The sequence below is a fragment of the Panthera pardus genome, unplaced genomic scaffold, assembly GCF_024362965.1.
Source record: "Panthera pardus isolate Hobbes unplaced genomic scaffold, ASM2436296v1 HiC_scaffold_22, whole genome shotgun sequence".
Taxonomy (NCBI): Eukaryota; Metazoa; Chordata; class Mammalia; order Carnivora; family Felidae; genus Panthera; species Panthera pardus.
In genome coordinates this window covers 70,740,407-70,760,793 of record NW_026526788.1, presented here as the reverse complement: position 1 = coordinate 70,760,793, position 20,387 = coordinate 70,740,407, and the positions used below count along the sequence as shown (strand labels likewise).

The window sequence follows — 20,387 nt, the reverse complement described above, 5'->3', positions numbered from 1 at the left end:
TCTCCAACGTCCTTTTTCTGTTCTGGGATCTCCACATTAGGTTTAGTTACCACATCATCTTAGGCTTCTTATGGCTGTGACAAGAGGACTTTCTTCCTTGTCTTTGGTGATTTGGACAATTTTGAAGAGTACTGGTCAGGTCTTTGTAGAATGTCAATCTGGGAATTTTCTCATGCTTAGGGTAGGATTATGGGTTTTTTTGGAAAGAAGATCACAGAGGCAAAGTGCCCATTTTTACCACATCATCTCACAGGTACAGACTATCACTGTGACTGTCACTGTTGATGTTGACCTTGAGCACCTGGCTGAGGTAGTGCCCACCAGATTTTCCCACTGCAGGGTTCCTCTTTCCCTCCTGTCCCTACTGCCCTCGTTGGAAGAAGTCACCAAGCACAGCCCACACTTAGTGGGGATTTATGTGCCACCTCTTTGCAGGTCACATTGGAGAAGAACCAGGGAGTAGAAAACTCTCCACACTCTGAGAAAAAGGGGTGAAGGGCTGGATCTGGGTGGCAAGAGGAAGGGGGTGCTCAGGCACTGTCTCTCAGACAGCGGAGAGAATTTAGTGGGACATGAAAAGAGGCTGGAATCAAGGATGATCACAGGATTCCAAGTGGCAGTGATCAGGGGACTGTTTGGGTGTAGAGAGCACTGCATTCGTTGGCGGCCAACTCCATTTCTTGGCTGTGTCACCGTGGCGGAGTCACTTCATCCCTCTGAGTCTCTGTCTGCCCATTTGTTAACCGGGGTTGACCGTTCCTGTCCTTCCTGCCTCCTAGTGCTCTTTGAGAGTGAAATGACAAAATGCAGATGTGAGCGCTCAGAAAGCCATCAGGCACAAAGCGTTGTCGTTTCAAAGGCTGGCTAAGGGAGTGCTGGGGCCTTTGGGAGAGGAGGGCACCCAGGAGAGGGTTCTGAATGTCTTAGATAATCCGGGACAACATGATTCACGCTGCGTACTCTGTCATGGGTTTGTGATTGTCACCTGCTGAGGAGATTTCTATTTCAGATACGCTTTCTCAGATGTTCTGTTTCTGGGGGTCTAGTACCTTGGTCTGTTGGGCAAGACGAGGCTGGTTGTAGATTAAAAGGAAGGACTTCGCCTAGTCTTTGTGGCCTTAATACCTGTAGTGGCCTCTGCTTGGGGACACTGAAGGTTACTGGAATTGCCTTACGGATCTCGGTCCCCCAGCCTCACCACCTGCAATACCTCATAGGCATTTTCACAAGTAATGCATCCAAAATGGCACTTTGCTCTCTGTCCTTAATGGAGTTTCAGAGATGTGACTGACTTGCCTTGTCTCCCTGTGACAGGCAGCGTGAAACTTTTCAGCTTGCAGTGGGCTATTTATCTGAGTAGCCAGAATCCCTCCAAACTGGATATCGCATAGTGGAGGAATCCCTTTACCTTTATGGGCAAATGGACTCGTGGCTCTTCATATATATTTCCTCACTATTCAGAAAGTATGCGACCATGCTTTTGGTATTTCATTGTACTATTCTTATTTAAAATTTTTTTTTAAACATTTTATTTATTTTTGAGACAGGGAGAGACAGAGCATGAACAGGGGAGGGTCAGAGAGAGGGAGACACAGAATCTGAAACAGGCTCCAGGCTCTGAGCTGTCAGCACAGAGCCCGACACGGGGCTCGAACTCACGGACCGCGAGATCATGACCTGAGCCGAAGTCGGCCGCTTAACCGACTGAGCCACCCAGGCGCCCCTGTACTATTCTTATTTTAGCAACGAACTGATGAGCCATGAAAGATTTTAAGCATGTCCATGCAAGTTCCAGGGTAAATCATTGACTTGGTACAGTAGAAAGAGTCAGGAAGCTTGTTAGATGTGACTCTGCCAGTAACTTGCTAGTAACTTTGGGCAAGGGATGTAAGCTCTTTGCCCCCCAGTCTCCCTATCAGTAGAACAAGGGACCAGCCAGGCTCTGAAAGATGGCTCAGTGGCGGAAAAATTAGCAACAGAGCCAGCAGGCGTTAAGAGGAGGGTGGAATTACTGTCATTGCCATATCGCGACTGACTCAGCGTATTTCAAAAAGCGTAGACTTGAGCCAACGAACATACGTGTGGTATTAACCAAACTGCCAAAGGCACTTGGGTAAAACGAACTTCTTTATTCTTCTTTAAAAAGGAGCGAGATTCTTTTGTCAATGTTGTTGGGGTGAAATGAACACTCTTCTTCTGGTCTTTGGATTCTGTCATTCTCTAATAAGGAAAGCCCATTTCTTCACAAGGGCGTTGATCTGATATGTGTCTGCCTACTGAGGCTGATGTATGATGGAAAGGCAAGTAGACACGATGTAGGCTGTGCTCATCTCTGGGTGAGAACAAAGGTCACCTCTGGGCAGGAGGACATAGTGTAATATATATTTCCAGAGGGAAACGCTTGCAAAATACAGATGCTGATCCCAATTCTGACCTTTGTGGCTGGTGCCGGCAGTCGGTCTGGCACCTTCGTTGAGACAAAGGGGAAAGCCAAGAAGTGAAATGATATTTTCCTTCCCTCATCATTACTCAGCACGGCTTACTTGCTTAGCTATAAGGAATTCAAGCATCAAGAGAAACTGCACAACAGTATCCAAAAAATGCATTCTCCCTTATGGCCAAGAGATCCACTCTGCTCCAGTATTGTTGCTGAGGAGGATGGTCTTATGGATTGCTTTTTTCAGTTAACTTTCCTGTAACTTGCTTATCCGTATTGTTTCAATTCTAGAGGAAAATAGTTCTGAAACTAGAAGGTGGATAAGAATCACCTGAGGAGCTTACTAAAATGATAGATCCCTAATTCCCACCCCTCGTTCAGTGGGGCTGAGGAATTTTTGGATATATGGCCCCGGGGGTTCTGATTCAGGGGGTCCGCAGAGCTGCTTTGCAGATTCTCACCGGGGTGCCACGCCCACTAGCGATACTTTATCACGCACACTATGTGCGTTCCCTTCATAAGCCAAGTCCTAGTTGCCGCTTTCAGAACCGCCCTGGAGCTTGGATAAATAAATCCTTGCCTGACTCATAACAGTTTGCAACTCAGACAAATAGTATGAGAGAAGCGCAAGTTTGGGAGGCAGAAAGGCCTGGGTGTCGAGCTTCCAGCTTCTACTTATTGTTCCCTGAGCAGGTTGCACAAGAACTTGTTTCATTTGCTTATCTGTCAAATGGGAACAGTATTACTCACATCACCGAGAGGCGGGGGCGGTGGTGACGATGGGATAGAATGACTTGTGCATCAGCACTCAGCACCATGCCTGCCATTTAGTGGATGGATGCTCAATAAATATCCCTTTCCTCCATTCTCACTGGAAGCAGGATTAAGAAGCAAAACAAAAATTCATAGTCATATTTTCCACCAGTACTTAAAGCAAATATTGCTAGAGAATCTTTTTTTTTTTTTTTTTTTGAGTTTATTTATTCTGGGGAGGGGGCGGAGAGACACAGACAGACAAAGGATCCAAAGCAGGCTCTGTGCTGACAACAGAGAGCCTCATGGGGGGCTGAAACTCATGAACCGGGAGATCATGACCTGAGTCTAAGTTGGATGCTTAACTGACTGAGCCACCCAGGCGCCCCAAGCGAAACTTTTTTTTTTTAATGCCCAGGTAAATAGATTCGGGGCCTTGTTACACATCACTTTAAAAGTCAGTGGTTTGTTTGTTTGTTTGTTTGTTTGTTTGTTTTTAGCAATCTGGAAACGATGCCCCTCCTTAATTGCCTTTGGTAACGCTGACTTCTGGTGTAAATACACGTTTCCAAGAGCGATCCCAGGGGGCAGAGAAGGCCACGCAGGCATGTCACAATGGTGGTACCTTTGCTGACGCTCCCCAGGTCCGGGGCAGAGAATTCGGATCAGGTGTTTAACCTGAAACCACACCTGCTCCTAGTCAAAATCTCCCAAGGACCACCTTGTTGCTCAGAACTCAGCTAGTAATGGATTATTTGGACTGGGTCGTTCTTCCTCTTTCCAGGTGAAATGAGAACGTGAGAGTGGTCTGAGAGAAACAATACAGCATTATACTTGTGGTGTCCTGCGAGCTCCTTGCTGTAACGGGCTCTCTAAATCAAGTGTCAGCATATCTGCCCACAGCTCTCCCCTGTCCTACCTGGCTTTGCCGTTGCAGGAAAAAAAGTCATCTTTGTTCTTTGTGTTGGCTGATTAATTTTTAGGTTCGCTGTTCCTATCCCATCTCCTGCGTTTGTGGATACTTATGTCATACATTTCTGTATATCCCATGGTTCTTCCTCCCGAGGACTCAAATCAGGGGGAAAAAAAAAACTAGCAAAAAGTGCCTCTCTGCATTCTTTGGCTGGAGAAATTGCAGGTTAAATGAAGACCCTTGGTCAGCTCCAGGCCACAGTGTCATCTCTCTGCCTTTTATGGGCCAGGACAGTCTCAATAACTTCCACGTTCTGAAGGCTAAACTCTGGAAACGGGGAGAACAATGCCAGTGAGACGCAGCATATGATTTTAGAGCCTGAAAAGACCTTAGCAGTCCCTTGGTCCAACCGATCGCTTTTGTTTTACAGGAAACGAAACTGAGGTTCGGAGAGACCCCCATAGTTATTGGTAACTTATTTTTTTAAAAGTTAGCGCCCACACTGTGTGTATCAGGTCATGTGCACACGGCAGGAGGCTCCTCATAGGCCTCCAGCGGGTGAAATGAGCTGCCAGAGGAAGGTCAGGGGTGACTCTGGTAGACCAGATGAGAAACTAGCCAGCACATGCTGTCTAATGAGTCAATAAACCTTTGCTGTGCTCCTTTGGGGCATGAGCATTCTGCTGTGCTCTGACCAGCTGGGGGGAAGGAAGAAGAATACAAAATGAGGGGGAGGGGGGGGAATACGAATTGTAAGAAATTGTCCCCATCCTTGAGGAGCTTACAGTCAATAGTGAACTCCTTACTGAAAGGTGTTTCTAGACCAAAATAAAGACATATGACAAATACATATTACAAAATATTAAACCATACAAGATCATATATTTAATGGCCCATTTATGTAGTCCTACAGAGGTTTGGGAGGAAGAAAGAGGGTTGCTGGTTCCCAGAGGGACAAGTCAAGTGTTTCCCCCCTGGACTGTTAAAGCCACAACTCTCTTATTTTTCAGTGTATCCTCATGATTATGGCACAGGGAAGGGGCTCAGTTCATCCTTCTTGAATCAACGTGTGGCTCATTGGGTAACATAATTATGCGGATATTTATGTATGCCCGTAATTGACGCCTTTTGTAGGAATGCTTTCTACTCACATGGGTCTCTTGTTGGTTTTTTCCAGTGGCACACCCTCAGGACCCTCACCACCCATCGGAGAAGCCTGTCATTCACTGCCATAAATGTGGGGAGCCATGCAAGGGTGAAGTGCTTCGGGTCCAGACCAAACATTTCCACATAAAATGTTTCACCTGCAAAGGTATGGTGCCTCCAGCTTCCTGGTCTAAAGGCATGTCACAATCTGTGCTCAACCTCAGGATCTGTCCCTTCCCTTTAACCCCATGCCAGGCCACCAGGTGATACGTGAGTGCTCAAAAGCCCGGGCATCACTTATTTTCTCTAATTTGCTTGGAGCCGACTCATGGGGGAGGCTAAGTCCCCCAAAGACTAATGGTACACAGGCCTTTGAATGTTAACTGAGGGCCCTGATCCTGGGAAGAGGGAGAACAGTAAAAACAGTTTTGTGTTTTTCCCCTGAAATGAGAAACTCTTACCCCAAAGTCACCTTGTCCCAACAGCCATTATTTACAGAAGGGCTGGTAAGCTTGTAAGATTAGGGTTCTAACCCACTGGATCCTGTGGGGTAAGTGGGGAGCATGTGTGTGTGCATGAGCATGTGTGTGTGTGTGTGTGTGTGTGGGTGTGTGTATTGAGAAGTGAGAATTAATCAACAACACTTGGAAGGCCTCCAAGAAGCTAGCAAGTTGAGACTGATTTCCATTAACAAGTCTCCCTTTTGGGGTTTCTAACTGTTGGCGTCTTGGGATGAAATACGCTGCCCTGTTATTCCGGAGCCAGGGCAGGACTGAGCGGGAAAAGAGAGAAAGAGGAGAGTGGCTTTGTGTGTTTGTTTGAGCTGAGGGCAGGTGGGGAGCTCAGGCTGGGTTGAGGGGTACAGGAGGAGGGACAAGACCATGAGCCTGCTCTGTAGCTCACCCTGCCCTCTGCACACCCTGGCCTCTCTCCTCCCTGGATGAGCATTTCCTTCTTGGTGTCTTCTCACGGTATGAACTCAGCATTGTCATCATAAGCCATCCATCCTTGGCCATCTTTGGTAGGTGGACTCCAGGCTACCGAGTGACTATGAAATACATGAAAACAGGAGGGGCAGGGCCTTATCTGGAGTCCACAGCTGATTGTTTCACCGTGGGTAAACTTTTCAGGAGAAAGAGCACTGACAAATGGCTGGGTGAGAAGATGGAAGGGGCGGGGAGGACATCAGTTTAGCTCCCACTGAGCATGACAAAGGGCTGCAATGCGCATTCTATAGAGAAGGATTCTTTAGTCCTTCCGCAAACACCTAGGAGTAAGTACCGGACATATCATTTTCAGATGACTCAAGTTGGCCATCCAGAAACATCACGGTCTCACCCAGGGTGCTGACCGTGCTGCCACTCTGCGTGGCTTGAGTCTTACCATTGCCACCGAGCAGCTCTGTGATCTCAGGCAACTTCCGTCTCTCTGTGGCCCCATGTCCTTATCTGTACAATAAAGAGACTAGACCGTGGGATATTTAAGTCATCCTATGTCCGAGGTTTGCCGATTCCGTATACACATAACAATGTGTATAATAGAGAACCCAGAGGTCCTGAATTAGAGCCTCCTACCATGTCAGAGAAGAGGTGTTTTCTGGTTACATCCAGATTGGTTAACTGAGAGCCAGGCATTATATTCTGTTTCATTTTTTGCTCATAAATTGCCTGAGACATGGCGCAAGGAGTAGATTTAGATTTGGTTTGAAATAAATATGGTCCACAAACAATGGTGGCTTTGCATGTATTCTGTATTTCTTTTTTTTTTTTTTTTTATGTTTATTTTGAGAGAAAGAGTGTGGGGGAGGGGCAGAAAGGGAAGGTGAGAGAGAATCCCAAGCAGGCACCAAGCTGTCAGCACAGTGCCCACCGTGGGGCTCAGACTCGTGCACTGTGAGATCATGACATGAGCCAAAATGAAGAGTCGACACTTCACCAACTGAGCCATCCAGGTGCCCTCTATCTTTCTAATGGAAAGTACAAAGCGTTAGTCTCAGGTCTGGGTTGTCACTGCTCAGCACACTAAGGTATTAGAAGACATGTTTGTTTATCCCCCATGGGAAGCTTCCTTGCTTTTTTTTCTTTTCTAGTTTAAACCCAAGGGCTGAATGTAAGTTACTTATGTTGGGACGTTTTCCCATATACTTTATTTCATACTACAAATGTGTTCCTGAAAAGTCGAGTGTTCATATAAATTGAATCATACTTTAGGAGAACTTGCTATTTGTAGGAACTATTTTTAGTTTAACAGATCTTTACTAAAATAAATGTCTTCTATTCCTATAAATTTCTATTTTCTCACACTTGATCGGTCAGTGTCTATTTTCCTATGTCCCCAATTCCTGGGGTTACCCTTTTCTTTAATACCCAAAGAAAATGGCGTATGCACCTCATTCCTTATACCCTAGCAAGTCCATTCCTTTTCCCCAAGATTCTAGAGTGATGTTGCCCAAATAGAAATACTATGCGAGCCATGTACGTAATTCTAAATTTTTGAATAGCTGTGTTAAAAAGGCATAAAGGGATGGGTGCAATGAACCTTCGTAGTGTCTTTTATTTATCTCTACATACTCAAAATGTTATTTCAACATGTAATTAATATAAAAATTATTGAAATATTTGACATTATTTTTTTTCATACGTGCTTAATCGCACATCTCAGTCTGGACTGGTCACGTTTCAAGTGCTCAATAGCCCTTTGTAGTTAGTGGCTATAGTATGGGAAGCCCAGCTCTAGAGAGCCCTTGAGGTTGGCATTCTTGTGGTCCCCTCTTGCTCCAACTCCTTGCCAATACCAAATTCTTGGTCTCCCTTTTTGAATGCTGCTCCTTGGGCATTGCTTCACCTCACACTGGCCACCATGCCTCTTTATTTCCCAAGATCCCACTAACATAAGGCCGCTGTTTGCGGCAGACTTTACTGAAGGTTTGGGATAATGGAAGGAAGTTATAGCCCAGAACAGGCAAGACTGTCCTGATATTCTCAGGCCATGTCCAAAACAAGAAGTTTCTCATTAGCTGGTGCCCTTCCTATCTATCTATCTATCTATCTATCTATCTATCTATCTATTAATAGACTTTGATTTTTGGTGTAGTTTTAGGTTTACATAAAAAGTGAACAGGAAGTACAGACCGGGGCCATTTCTCATACTTACTCAGAACTTCCACCTGCCACCATCTTGGTAGGTCTTCCTCTCTCTACAAAGACCCTTCTCCCCTCGGTCCCTGGGACCCCCATTTCCTTCTCCCTTGCCCTGCTGACTCTACATTGTCTTAGAGTTTCTACTTCTTATGAATCCATTAGGATGGTTTCCCGGAAGAAACAGAAGTCTTCTCCTTAAGGAATGTGGTCTTCCTCTTAACCCACATGGCCCAGACTGCAGCTAAGTCTCAAAACAAGTTTTTTTCTTTCTTCCCATTACATCTAAAGCAAAAATGCCATGTCTAGATAGTGAGCTAATATCCCAGGACAGAGGATTTGGGGGAGAGAGAAGTTGCTAAAACCAGCCTGGGCTTTTGGGCGAGAGCTGGCCAAGTGCAGAGGAAGAACATTCAGGTTCTGACTGTGATTTGGGGGCCAGGCAGAGTTTCTCCCTCAAGTTCTCTCCCCTCCCTCACGCCCTACTCTCCTTCACTCAAATACCTTGCTGCCAAAGCCTCATAGTTCTTGAATGGGACCAGAAGTAGCCTTCCACAATTAGAAAGAATGTCCTAAAATGCAGATACCTATGGGAATAAAAAGCAGAAATGAACTCTTTCCCTAGGATTGGGTTTTGAAAGGAGACAGAGAAAGAGGACACCAAACATCTTACATGAGAGCCAGATGTGTATGAAGGTAGGAAAGGGTTACTTTGGAGGAACTAGAGTTCAGAGCACAGACTTAAGCCAGTGATCAGTCCATGAGTTCACAGGGTTAACTCTAACAGGATCAAGGTTGGTGAGCCGGAATTTTGTTGGTGAACCCATCTCACTCCCTAAAATGTCTGACATCTTGGGATCTGATGGTGTAGGAGTTATTTATCCGATTAGAAAATGTTAACTGGACACATACTCCTTGTGGGATATTATGCTTAAGTGCTGAAAATAGGAAGAGACAGCATATCATGCTTGTCCTCGAAGATTTCATAGGGTATTTCGAGAGACATACAAATAAGCAACATTTATGATACTGGGTAGTAAGTGCTGAGATGGAGAAATAGATAAGAGTCAGAGAGACATGGGGGTGAGAGGATAGTAGTTGAGGTGGAAATAGTGTAGGGTAGCAGCAGGAGAATGGGGGGAGATTGAAGAGACACTGAAAGTTAAGGTTGATAGGATTTGGTGACCGTATGTGAGGAATGAAGAAGGATCCAGGGTTCCAGTTGGACTGCCTGTGTGGACAGATGGCTGCTGCCCACTAAAGAAGTACAGGAGCCCTGGACAGGGTAGTTCAAGGCAGAGAGTTCAGCCTCTCTGGGCTACACTGAGGTTGAAGACACGTGGTGCATTCAGAGTCCAGTAGATTAAGCACTCAAGAGGTAGATCATGGTTTGTGTTGAGAAGAAGGTTGTTGTTTTTTTAATTATTTCTTTTTATTAAGTAAACTCTACCCCCAGGGTGCCTGGGTGGACCAGTTGGTTAAGCATCTGACTCTTGGTTTCTGCTCAGGTCAGGATCTCACAGGTTCTTGAGTCCGAGCCCTGCATATGGCTCTGTGCTGACAGTGTGGAGGCTGCTTGGGATTCTCTCTTTCTCTTTCTCTCTCTCTCTCTCTCTCTCTCTCTCTCTCTGTCTCTATCTCTCTGCCACTCCACTCCCCCAAATAAATAAATAAACTTAAAAATAAATAAATAAAAGTTTCTTCCTTGTATATAAAAAAAGTAAACTCTACCCACAACGTGGGGTTCAAACTCATGACCCTGAGATCCAGAGTCACATGCCCTACTGACCAAGCCAGCCAGGCTCCTCTGGAAGAAGGATTTGACAATGTTTTGGCATCTAGGTAGTGGCTGAAGCTAGATGATTGCGAGTGGCATCGCCCTCAGAAAGGGCAATAAAGAATGCCAGCATCTGAAGGAAGTAGAACCAGTTTCCATTTGTAACCTTGGGAAACATACCCACCTGCTAACGAGATGAGGAAAATGTTTCAATTAACAGATAGTTTCTATAATTAAAAGAAAAGGAGATCCCCAAAGCTTCTGTTATTCTTTGTAACAACCCGATGGGAGTAAAATACAGCTGCAGGGTTCTGGGCGGTGCTGTGCTCTGTCTTCAGTACTCGGTAGTTGTGTTTCTCGTCTTTTCCAATTAGCAGCGATCATCTCACCAACTTAGAGATTTTTTTCCTTAATGCTCATTCTGATATTGATCCAGTGACATGATAGTTTTTTTAATTATCACATTGTCTTCATCATAGTTGTAATAATGCTCAATGAGAGAATGAGAAATCCATTTAAATATTATATAGATAATATTTAGTTAACTATATATTTAATGAATTTTATATTCAATATTATAATTCTATGTACAGTTCATCATATTGATACATTGTTTGCTATAATTTTTATTATTTATCTCAAGCATTTGTTTAAAGTGATGCCCTGAATTCATTTTTTTCTGCCCCAAAGTTCTAGAGCATTTAGAAAAGATTGAGGACCAGGGGATCAAGAGGGGCCATTGGGCAAATATCTTGTTTTCAGTGTGCCTTTCCTATACTGTCCTATATGAGATTTTAACTATTCCCTATATCACATTTCTCTCTGAACATTCATCATTATGTAACATATATTACTCATTTATCTTCACCCTCTGCTAGAGAGTAATCTCCTAGAGGGCAGAGATTTTGGTCTGTTTTGTTCACTGCCGTATACCCGGAGCCTCGCACAATGCCCAACATGGTAGATGCTCAATAAGGGGAATGAATGACTGAGTGAATGAACGAAAGAACGATGACCATGTATTTCTTTGGATGAGTATTCGTAAGTGTTTCCAATGGCATAGCTAGTCAACGAGATTGATCAAGTGCTTAAGGTGATAAATGTCCTCACCTGGTTATTAGACAATAACACCATCTTCCAAAAAGAAGGGGTGTAACCCCAATGTTTATAGCAGCATTATCGACAAAAGCCAAAGTATGGAAAAGAGCCCAAATGTCCATCGACGGATGAATGGATAAAGAAGACATGGTGTGTATACACACACACACACACACACACACACACACACACACAACGGAGTATGACTCAGCAATAACAAAGAATGAAATCTTGCCATTTGCAACAATGTGGATGGAACTAGAGTGCATTATGCTAGGCGAAATTAGAGAAAGACAAATATCATATGACTTCACTCATGTGGAATTTAAGATACAAAACAGATGAACTTAAGGGAAGGGAAGTAAAAATAATATAAAAACAAGGAGGGGGCAAAACAGAAGAGACTCTTAAATACAAAGCATAAACTGAGGGCTGCTGGCAGGGTTGCAGGAGGGGGGTTGGGCTAAATGGGCGAGGGGCATTAAGGAAGACACTTGTTGGGATGAGCACTGGATGTGAGCACATAGGGGATAAATCACGGGAATCCACTCCTGAAATCATTAGTGCAGTGTATGCGAACTAACTTGGATGTAAATTAAATAAATAATACAATAAAAGAAGGGGTGTGAGCACAGCTTTCTGTCATTGACGACAGAGCTGCGTGCCTGCTGACAGGTAGGACAGCTAAGAGACTGTGCCGAAGGCTCCAGCCAGGCAGCTGTGGCGTAGGTGTTGCTGCTGCTGAGTTTTTTTTATACTGCTCTAGATCCTGTGCTTTCCCCTCTGGGTTTGCCTGGGCAGACTGGATATGGGTTATTTTCAGGCCCAAGTAGAAAGCCGATGAAACCCCAGTGAGTAGAATGGAAGCAGTTTCTTGTATCTCCTAAGAGCCGAGGTTGGGCTTTTAATACCTATTTAGAGAATATTAGTCATTCAGAAATTGATTAAAAGGCAGAATTAACCAGCATGCAAGGAAAATCATTCTTTTACAAATATGGTCCCTTCTCACAGCAAACGAGGAACCACTTGTATGCCATCTTTTGTTTATAAAGGACAATCCTTTTGAATTTTGTACCATCTGAAAGTGTTACCCATGAAGTAAATACAAGGTAGATTTTTTTGAAGAGTTGAGGTTTTGAATTCCAAGCTGGAACAGAATGAGCGCTCCTGAGTTCTCCAAAATACGCTGCTCAACTGACTCTTACTGGGACGGAATTATCCAGGGGCCTCTTGTGAGCAGGGGTGCCAGTAGCCATTTGTTCTGAATTTTCTTTTCAAGGTTGTTTGTACAGCCAACAGCCTTGGAAGATAGAGATAGTGTCTCCGCCTGGAGCAGAGGGTAGATTTGTTTGCTGCCTCGTGTCATAGACACATGGACAGGTTTGCTTGTAGCTCATTGTAAAAGATTGGGATTTCCTAAAGCTCACGATTCTTCAGCTGTGACACACACTCATCGCACACGCATTTACTTCTCTTGCTTCTGGGGACTTACGGGGCTTGGAAAACCAGTCAGGGACACGGAGCTTACACTGACTGCTGTAAGTATTGAAGTCTTTCACTTCTTAATTTTTTTTTTTTTTTCAACATTTTTTATTTATTTTTGGGACAGAGAGAGACAGAGCATGAACGGGGGAGGGGCAGAGAGAGAGGGAGACACAGAATCGGAAACAGGCTCCAGGCTCCGAGCCATCAGCCCAGAGCCTGACGTGGGGCTCGAACTCACGGACCGCAAGATCGTGACCTGGCTGAAGTCGGACGCTTAACCGACTGCGCCACCCAGGCGCCCCTGAAGTCTTTCACTTCTGACCCAGGGGTCGATGTCTTCTGCCGGCACCCATAAAACTAGGGCAGGCTCATCTGTTAGCGTCTAAGGCAAATCTCATGTTCTTTACGGTTCTTGACAACTCTCAGTTCATGTCCTTGAAAACTTTCTTTTTTTTTTTAAATTTTTTAAATGTTTTTATTTATTTTTGAAAGAGAGAATGAGACCGAGAGTGAGCGGGGGAGGGGCAGAGGGAGAGGGGGAGACACAGAATCTGAGGCAGGCTCCAGGCTCCGAGCTGTCAGCACAGAGCCCGACGCAGGGCTCGAACTCGCGAACCGCAAGATCATGACCTGGGCCGAAGTCGGATGCCTAACCGACGGAGACACCCTGGCGCCCCTTGAAAACTTATTTCTTGAGACGGGGTAGGCTGAAGTTGACCCAGCTTGATTGAAAAAGTAGACTATTTCTAAGAAAATGATTTGTACAACAGAGGTTATGGGAGTGCTTATAGAGGAGGGAGGAAAACTGAGACTTTGCGTAGGCATTTTTTTAATGTTTGTTAAACATTAAAGAGAAAGAGAGAGAATGAGCAGGGGAGGGGCAGAGAGAGAGAGGGAGAGAGAGAATCCCAAGCAGGCTCTGTACTGACAGCATAGAGCCTGACTCAGGGCTCCAACTCACAAACCATGAGATCGTGACCTGAGCTGAAATCCAGAGTCGGATGCTCAACTGACTGGGCCCTGCTAGGTGCCCCTCCTCAGGCATTTTTAAAGCAAGCCTTGAGCCAGTTATATGGTGGTTCTTTTCATCTCCTGACACTGAACCCTTAGAGCGCCTCATGCTCAGGCCTCACCTGTTTGTCTGCTTCCTCGGACTTCCCAGCCTGCAAAACTGTTGTTCATAAGACACCCACCCAGTCGACAGTATTTTGCAATAGCAACCTGAATGGACGAAGACAGGACATTAATCAGACATGCAAATAATCATACCAATGTGACTTACCAACTGTGATCAGTCCAACAAAGGGAAAATAAAAAGAGCTGCATGAACAAAGACCGCGAGCCTGCGGCAGGACGATCTTGGTGTGGTGGTGGTGGGGGGAGGGGCAGGTGGTCAGGAACGATCCCCCCGCCCCCACCTCTCGAAAAAGAGCAGTTTGAGCCAACAGATAATGGCTAAAAATCCAGCCACCACTTAATTCCTCCGAGTAATAAAAGTCAACTAAATGGACTTCATTATTCCAAAGAATAGATTTGCATTCTTTTCTTACTAAAAGTCCCTTGACTTTTGTGTAAATCAACCCAGGAATGTTGACGCTTGAGGCCTTCAGATCTTTACCATGTGAAATGTTTATAGAGCATCTATCACATACCCATTTGGCGTGCCATTCTGTAGAGGGTTGAGAGGTATATATGACACGGTACCTACCTCTAAAGAACCTGCGATCTCGTGGCAAGCTATGCGCCTACTAATGGGACTGTCACTGGCCACAGACAGGTGCAAGCGAGTGGTCCAGGGTCCAGGCGTGCTGAGTCGGGGGCTGCAGAGGCCACCCAGAGCTCAGCGGTCTGGATGTTGCCAGGGAGGAAACAGCATCTAATAAAGAACGGACCCTCCAGAAAACTTAATAACCTTCCCAGGACTGGAAGTGGGGCACGTGCCAGTTTGGTTCAGGGGTAGGGGCTGCGTTATTCAAGGCAGCGGATGGTGAAGACAGAGGGTGCAGCGAGAGGTGACGCTGGCCTTCGTTCAGGCGAACACCTGCCTACAAAAGCAAATGGGACCACGATGTTCCCATTGCCATTTGAAAGATGGCATTTTTAAACATTAATTATAGTAGCTATTCCTTTTCAAAAATGGAATTACTGTTAATATGTTATTTATAGCCACATAGCTTTAAAAAGACTTCTGAACATTGGGTGTCTGTGGAAAATTTTTAAACTCTGATCATGTAAACCCTTCCCTCAAGGTAGCATTGCAGAAATTGTCATATCGGATTATGTTTTAACAGAGACCGTTACCACATAGCAATATGAGTCTCGGCTCTGTGTTAGAGGATATGGAAAATGCCGCCTTTTGATGGCTTTTAAAAACCCTTTGGCCCCTATAATGGTCAGTTCACCAAGAGAGCCTGTAAACATCAGACTTATTTTTGTTTATTTATTTATATATTGAGAGAGAGGGAGAGAAAGAGAGAGAGAGGGGAGCGGAGAGAGAGAATCCCCAGCAGGCTGCATGCTGTCAGTGCAGAGCCCGACTCAGGGCTCGATCTCATGAACCTTGAGATGATGACTTGAGCCGAAGTCGAGAGTCAGACATTTAACCAACTGAGCTACCCAGGCTCCCCAACATCAAACTATTTTTAAAAAGGTTATGTGAAACTATTAGAAAATTCAGGCTACAACTCTTAACTAATGTCAACGAATTGCAATACATTTTTTAGGAATTACTCTTTAAAGCCTGGGTTTTGTAAAGGGTCTTGGGATAAACATCCCATCTCTAATAGCACCTTCCACATTTGCCATCTTAGGATTTGGAGATGTTTCCCAGGTCAGGATCATTCCACGTTGAATATGTGCGTTTATACAATGCAAGGATCTTTATGGAGTAAGATGGATGAAAATTGTAAGGTGGGGAGTTGAATGTACAGATTCGGGATTTTCTGTATTTAGTTTTTCCAAAGGAGAATTGTATCATCTAATTTATATGCTGTAAGAACTAACTCTTTAGGTTTATATCTCATTTCCAAAGTGGAACTTTAGGAAGTGGTGAAATTATGAATTCGGTTCTCTTTCCATTCCAGTGTAATCCCCGTGGTTGGACCTAGCAAAAAGGGCCGAGAAAGTGATACTATCACATTGTCCATATCCGAAAGAATAAGGGCGTTTGCCATCCTGGATAGAGAGGCCATTTATTCCATCATAAAAATTTCCCAGCCGTAGAGTCAGTACAGCCTCCTTCAGCTGTACTATAGCTGTCATCACCTCTGTGGCAAGAGCTGTGAGTTTATCTAACCTCCATCTCTTGGTACATATAAAACAAACTTTCCCCCCGTTTTGTCCTCCTTAGCTGGAAAAGAGCTGATTATTGATTGGCTTAAAGTAACTCACTGTACACGTAAAGACCATTATTGCCCTGACCTCTTTTTCTTTAGACTAATCCCAGTTTCATCTGCTTTGTTTTCTTTCTTAAGTGTTCTCTCCCCGCCCTTTAATTGTTCCTCTTGCCACCCTGTGAACCCATTCCAGTTCCTTCTCGTGCGCCTGAGATGGTCGAGTGCTTAACCAGTCACCGTCTTACTCTGTGTCATCGGGTCCTTCCTGGTACTGCTAAATGCAAAGTGGGGCAGGGTCTGGTCCTGTATATAGCACATGTGCATTGGAAGGTCTCTTGATTGTTGGGTTGCAGTTAATATTAGTTGCTAAGAACGTTCAGAGTCTTAAAACACTTGAGAAGTTGGGGAGGGTGGGGTTGCTATCTCGGCACCACTGTCATGATGCCAGTTAGGTGCTTTCAGAAGTAGGGATAGTGAACTGGGGCGCCTGGGTGGCTCAGTCGGTTAAGCGTCCGACTTCAGCTCAGGGCATGATCTCGCGGTTCATGAGTTCGAGCCCTGCGTTGGACTCTGTGCTGACAGCAAAAATAAGATAAAACATTAAAAAATAAAAGAAGTAGAGACGGGCTGGCTGGCTCAAAGTCATGCTGAAGTGATCTCTCCTGATGCTTGCCAATTTGGCTCTGCTCACACTGGCCAGACACCTGCAATATGCAATAGAAGGAAAGGGGCAAGAATTTGCCATCTCTCTAAGTATTGTGGAGGACATTAAATGGCATGAGAAATGGTCTTTGCCTTCAGGAAGCTTGTAATTGAGGTAACTGTGCAGGTATAAGGTACAGGACAATAAATACTGAATAGGAATCAAATGTCAGCAATTGCGCCGAGCCCTGAGGAAGCACAGCTGCAGGGAATTAGGGAGGCCTCATCGGGAGGTTGAGCCTGACCCTGGGCGGGGGGCCGGAGGGGAGGGGAGGGGAGGAGTCTGTCCTGCAGGGTCGTGGGAGACCCGGTTTGGAGCAAAGCACTGGTGTTAAGAGAGAAGATGAACATTTGGTAGACATTGAGCGAGAAATACGTTTCTGAATAACATCTGTGTTATTCGAGCTCGTTATAATTAGTATTGTTTGCACATGGAATTCCACAAGTGTTAAAAAAACAAACTCAACGAGGGGCGCCTGCCTGGGTGGCTCAGTTGGTTAAGCGTCCAGGATGTGATCTCGTGGTTTGTGAGTTCGAGCCCCGCGTCGGGCTCTGTGCTGACAGCTCAGAGCCCGGAGCCTGCTTCGGATTCTGTGTCTCCCTCTCTCTCTGTCTCTCAGTAATAAATAAATGTTAAAAAAAAAAAAAAGTATGGTCAAAGATTTTATTAATAAAGAGGTTCCAGAGTCATTTCTTTCCATCTAAAGCTCTTGGCTTATTATTATAAGTTCAGACTCTGAATTAAATACAAGCCCTCAAGTGCCTTGCTTTGGGGACTCATTCTGCTATCTGGACCGACCTGTGACTATCTTCTTTCTCAGATATGATGCAGGGGTGCCTGGGTGGCTCGGTTGGTGAGTGTCCAACTCTTGATTTCCGCTCAGGTCATGATCCCAGGGTTGTGGGATCAAGCCCCACATTGGGCTCTGCCCTGGGCATGGAGCCCAGGACTGTCTCCCTCTCCCTCTCTCCCTCTGCTCCTCCCCTGCTTGCATTCTAGCTTGCTCTCTCTCTCTCTCTCAAAAAAAAAAAAAAAAAAAAAAAATCCAAGATCATTTAGAAATTAACGTAAAAAAACTATTTAATTATGTTTTTTGAGGCTTGGTATTTGCTTCCAGGATGGTGCATTAGCAAATAGTTATTTCTGGTGAGAATCTGCCCCCTCACATTATTGTTCGAGTCTCTGTTCTGCTATTTTGAGCTCTGGGTTACAGCAGATAGTACTTCTGAGCTTCAGGGTATGGTATTTTCAAACACATGGCTCTCCGTTTCGGAGCAAAAGCAGACTCAATGCGACCCCACACTGTAATGGAATTTTTGTGGTTTGGGAAGAGTCTATGTTGAAGTCTACTTTTATATTTTCAATGAAGAAAGGATTTGAGGAAATGGAAATGAATAGAATAACATCTTGGATGAAAAAGATTCTTTTAACATGTAGTTTGAGCAGAGGATAGAGGCAGAGAACGGGAAGTATTTGGTATTCACACCACTAATCCACCATGAAGAGCTTGGGAGGTCTACACCCCGCGTCCATCCCACCCCCAGCTCTAGTGCATGGCGCCCTAGGAGGAGTCAGGAGCAGTGCTGCCCCACGCAGGATAGGACAGGGTTTTGAGGGGTTTTGAGGACAGGGTTTTGAGTGCTACTGGTAAAGCAGCACTTCTGGAGCACATGGTCTTGATCACCAGAAATGAAAGGCCACGGCCACGGCCCAGCAGCCATGCTGGCAAGTTCAGAGGGGCCCCACACAGCCTGTGATGGACTGACCGCTGGCAGAGTGCCAGACCAAAACCCCATGCCTGCCCTAAAAAAACGAGAAGAAAGGACCCCACCCCCGCGGCTCCTGGCCCCCAAATAAAATTCTTGTGTCACCACATTGAAGACACTGGTCCCGTTTGCTTAACAACCCTCCCTCTCTTGCTGGTATGACTTGATTAAAGCCCCAATGTGAGCAGTAGCCCAGCAGAGATGCTCCGTCTGCTGATCTAAAAGAAGCAAACATTTGCATTTTACCCCCAAGCCCACCTTTGGGTAGAGTTTTAAGTATTACCTATTCTAAGTTTTTGGCAACGTGAGCTGCTTGACAGGCAGTTGGAATGTGACTGCAATGCGTTGTAACATAAAATGTTAACTGCTGTTTTTAGAAAGTTGAAGTAGTCGTTGCTACCACAGCCCCGTTCATGCCTCTAAACTACTGTTCTGTTTTCCCCCTTATCTGGCACCTCCGTACTTTATTACCCTCCTATTCCATGGGATGTTTACAAACCGGGCAGCTCTCGTTAGTTTTTTGGGTTTTTTGTTTTTTTTAAATTTAAGAGCTTAAAACATGCCTGTTACTAATTTCACGGCTTTTATATGAAATTGCTTGGACATACATATTCTTACCCAGTTCATGGGGTTCAGTAGTTTGCAGACAGTGAATTCAAGAGCGGACGATCGACAAGGCGCGTGGCTGATGGTGGCCATGCCAGGCGACGGCAAAGCAGGCAGGGTTCAGTGGGGCCTCGACTGGGGCGTGTCGTAAATAATTGATCATTGAGAAAAAAGCAGTTAATCTCTTTCACTGGCGGCTCTTTCTTTTTAATGAAACGAATCTGTGCATTTCCCTGGGCCGGTGTTAACTATCAACTAGAACGAAGACAAATCGAGCACCCCACGCTAAAGATCTAAATATATCCTACTGAAGTTTGACCTGCCTAATGGAGACTTCGTGATCATTTCGATGGGAAGGTTTTGCTTTGTTTCATCAGTTAGAAGTATTTGCTAAGCTGTTAGTATGAAACACACCGAAGGGTTCTTAAAGCTTTGGATATTTTTGGTTAGTATATATGCTGTGGAAGCGAGCACTGGATATTTTTGGCTAAAGAGAGGAATCCCTTTGTCAAAGTGTTATTTTCTTTCCTTTTTTAACTTAGTTTTTTAATTGTTATTTTAGAGAGAGCGTGAGCAGGGGAGAGGAGCAGAGAGAAAGAGAAAGAGAAGCAGGCTCCACGCATAACGGAACCTGACTAACATGGAACCAACTATTGCCTACTGGTTGTTTCCAGTTGTGTTGTGTTTTGTTTGCTAGTACACTGTATTATAAAATTATTTATAATTGGTAAAGGCCAGAATCTCAGTAGTGACAGCAAGAAGGCAGAGGAGGGAATGGTTCAAAGGAACATTTTGTTGGGAAAACAAATAGGATTTCGGGGGGGTAGTTGAACATTTTGGTATTAAGAGTGGAGAATGAACAGTGCTGGCATGTTACTGAAAGAAGGACTAGAAGAAAAACAAAAGGTTATAGAGAGATGACGTAGAAGCAAGAGGATGGACTTTGTTTTATTTTTTTTTTAATGTTTATTTACTTTTGAGGTAGATAATGAGCAGGCGAGGGGCAGAGAGAGAGGGAGACACAGAATCTGAAACAGGCTCCAGGCTCTGGGCTGTCAGCACAGAGCCTGACACAGGGCTAGAACTCATGAACCGTGGTATCATAACCTGAGCCAAAGTTGGATGCTTAGCTGACTGAGCCACCCAGGTGCCCCACAGAGTATGTTTTTAAAATGCCAGGCTTGAGATAGGCATGCTGTCCATGCCCACTGGGCAGTGAAAAATAAGGGTC

At 44.9% G+C, this 20,387-nt stretch overlaps 1 protein-coding gene across 30 annotated transcripts in view; it reads left to right on the top strand.

The window, feature by feature from the left end:
• The window catches only part of ABLIM1 (actin binding LIM protein 1), a 293,132-nt gene that overhangs the window by 148,607 nt on the left and 124,138 nt on the right, over positions 1 to 20,387 (top strand). For all 30 annotated transcript variants that reach the window (XR_008424948.1, XR_008424944.1, XR_008424959.1 and 27 more), the window contains exon 2: positions 5,281 to 5,415. Coding sequence is in view for 4 of the 30 variants with exons in the window: in XM_053909940.1 (XP_053765915.1) it covers positions 5,281 to 5,415 (135 nt within the window). In the remaining 26 variants the exon portion in view is untranslated. The remainder of the gene's footprint in view (positions 1 to 5,280; positions 5,416 to 20,387) is intronic.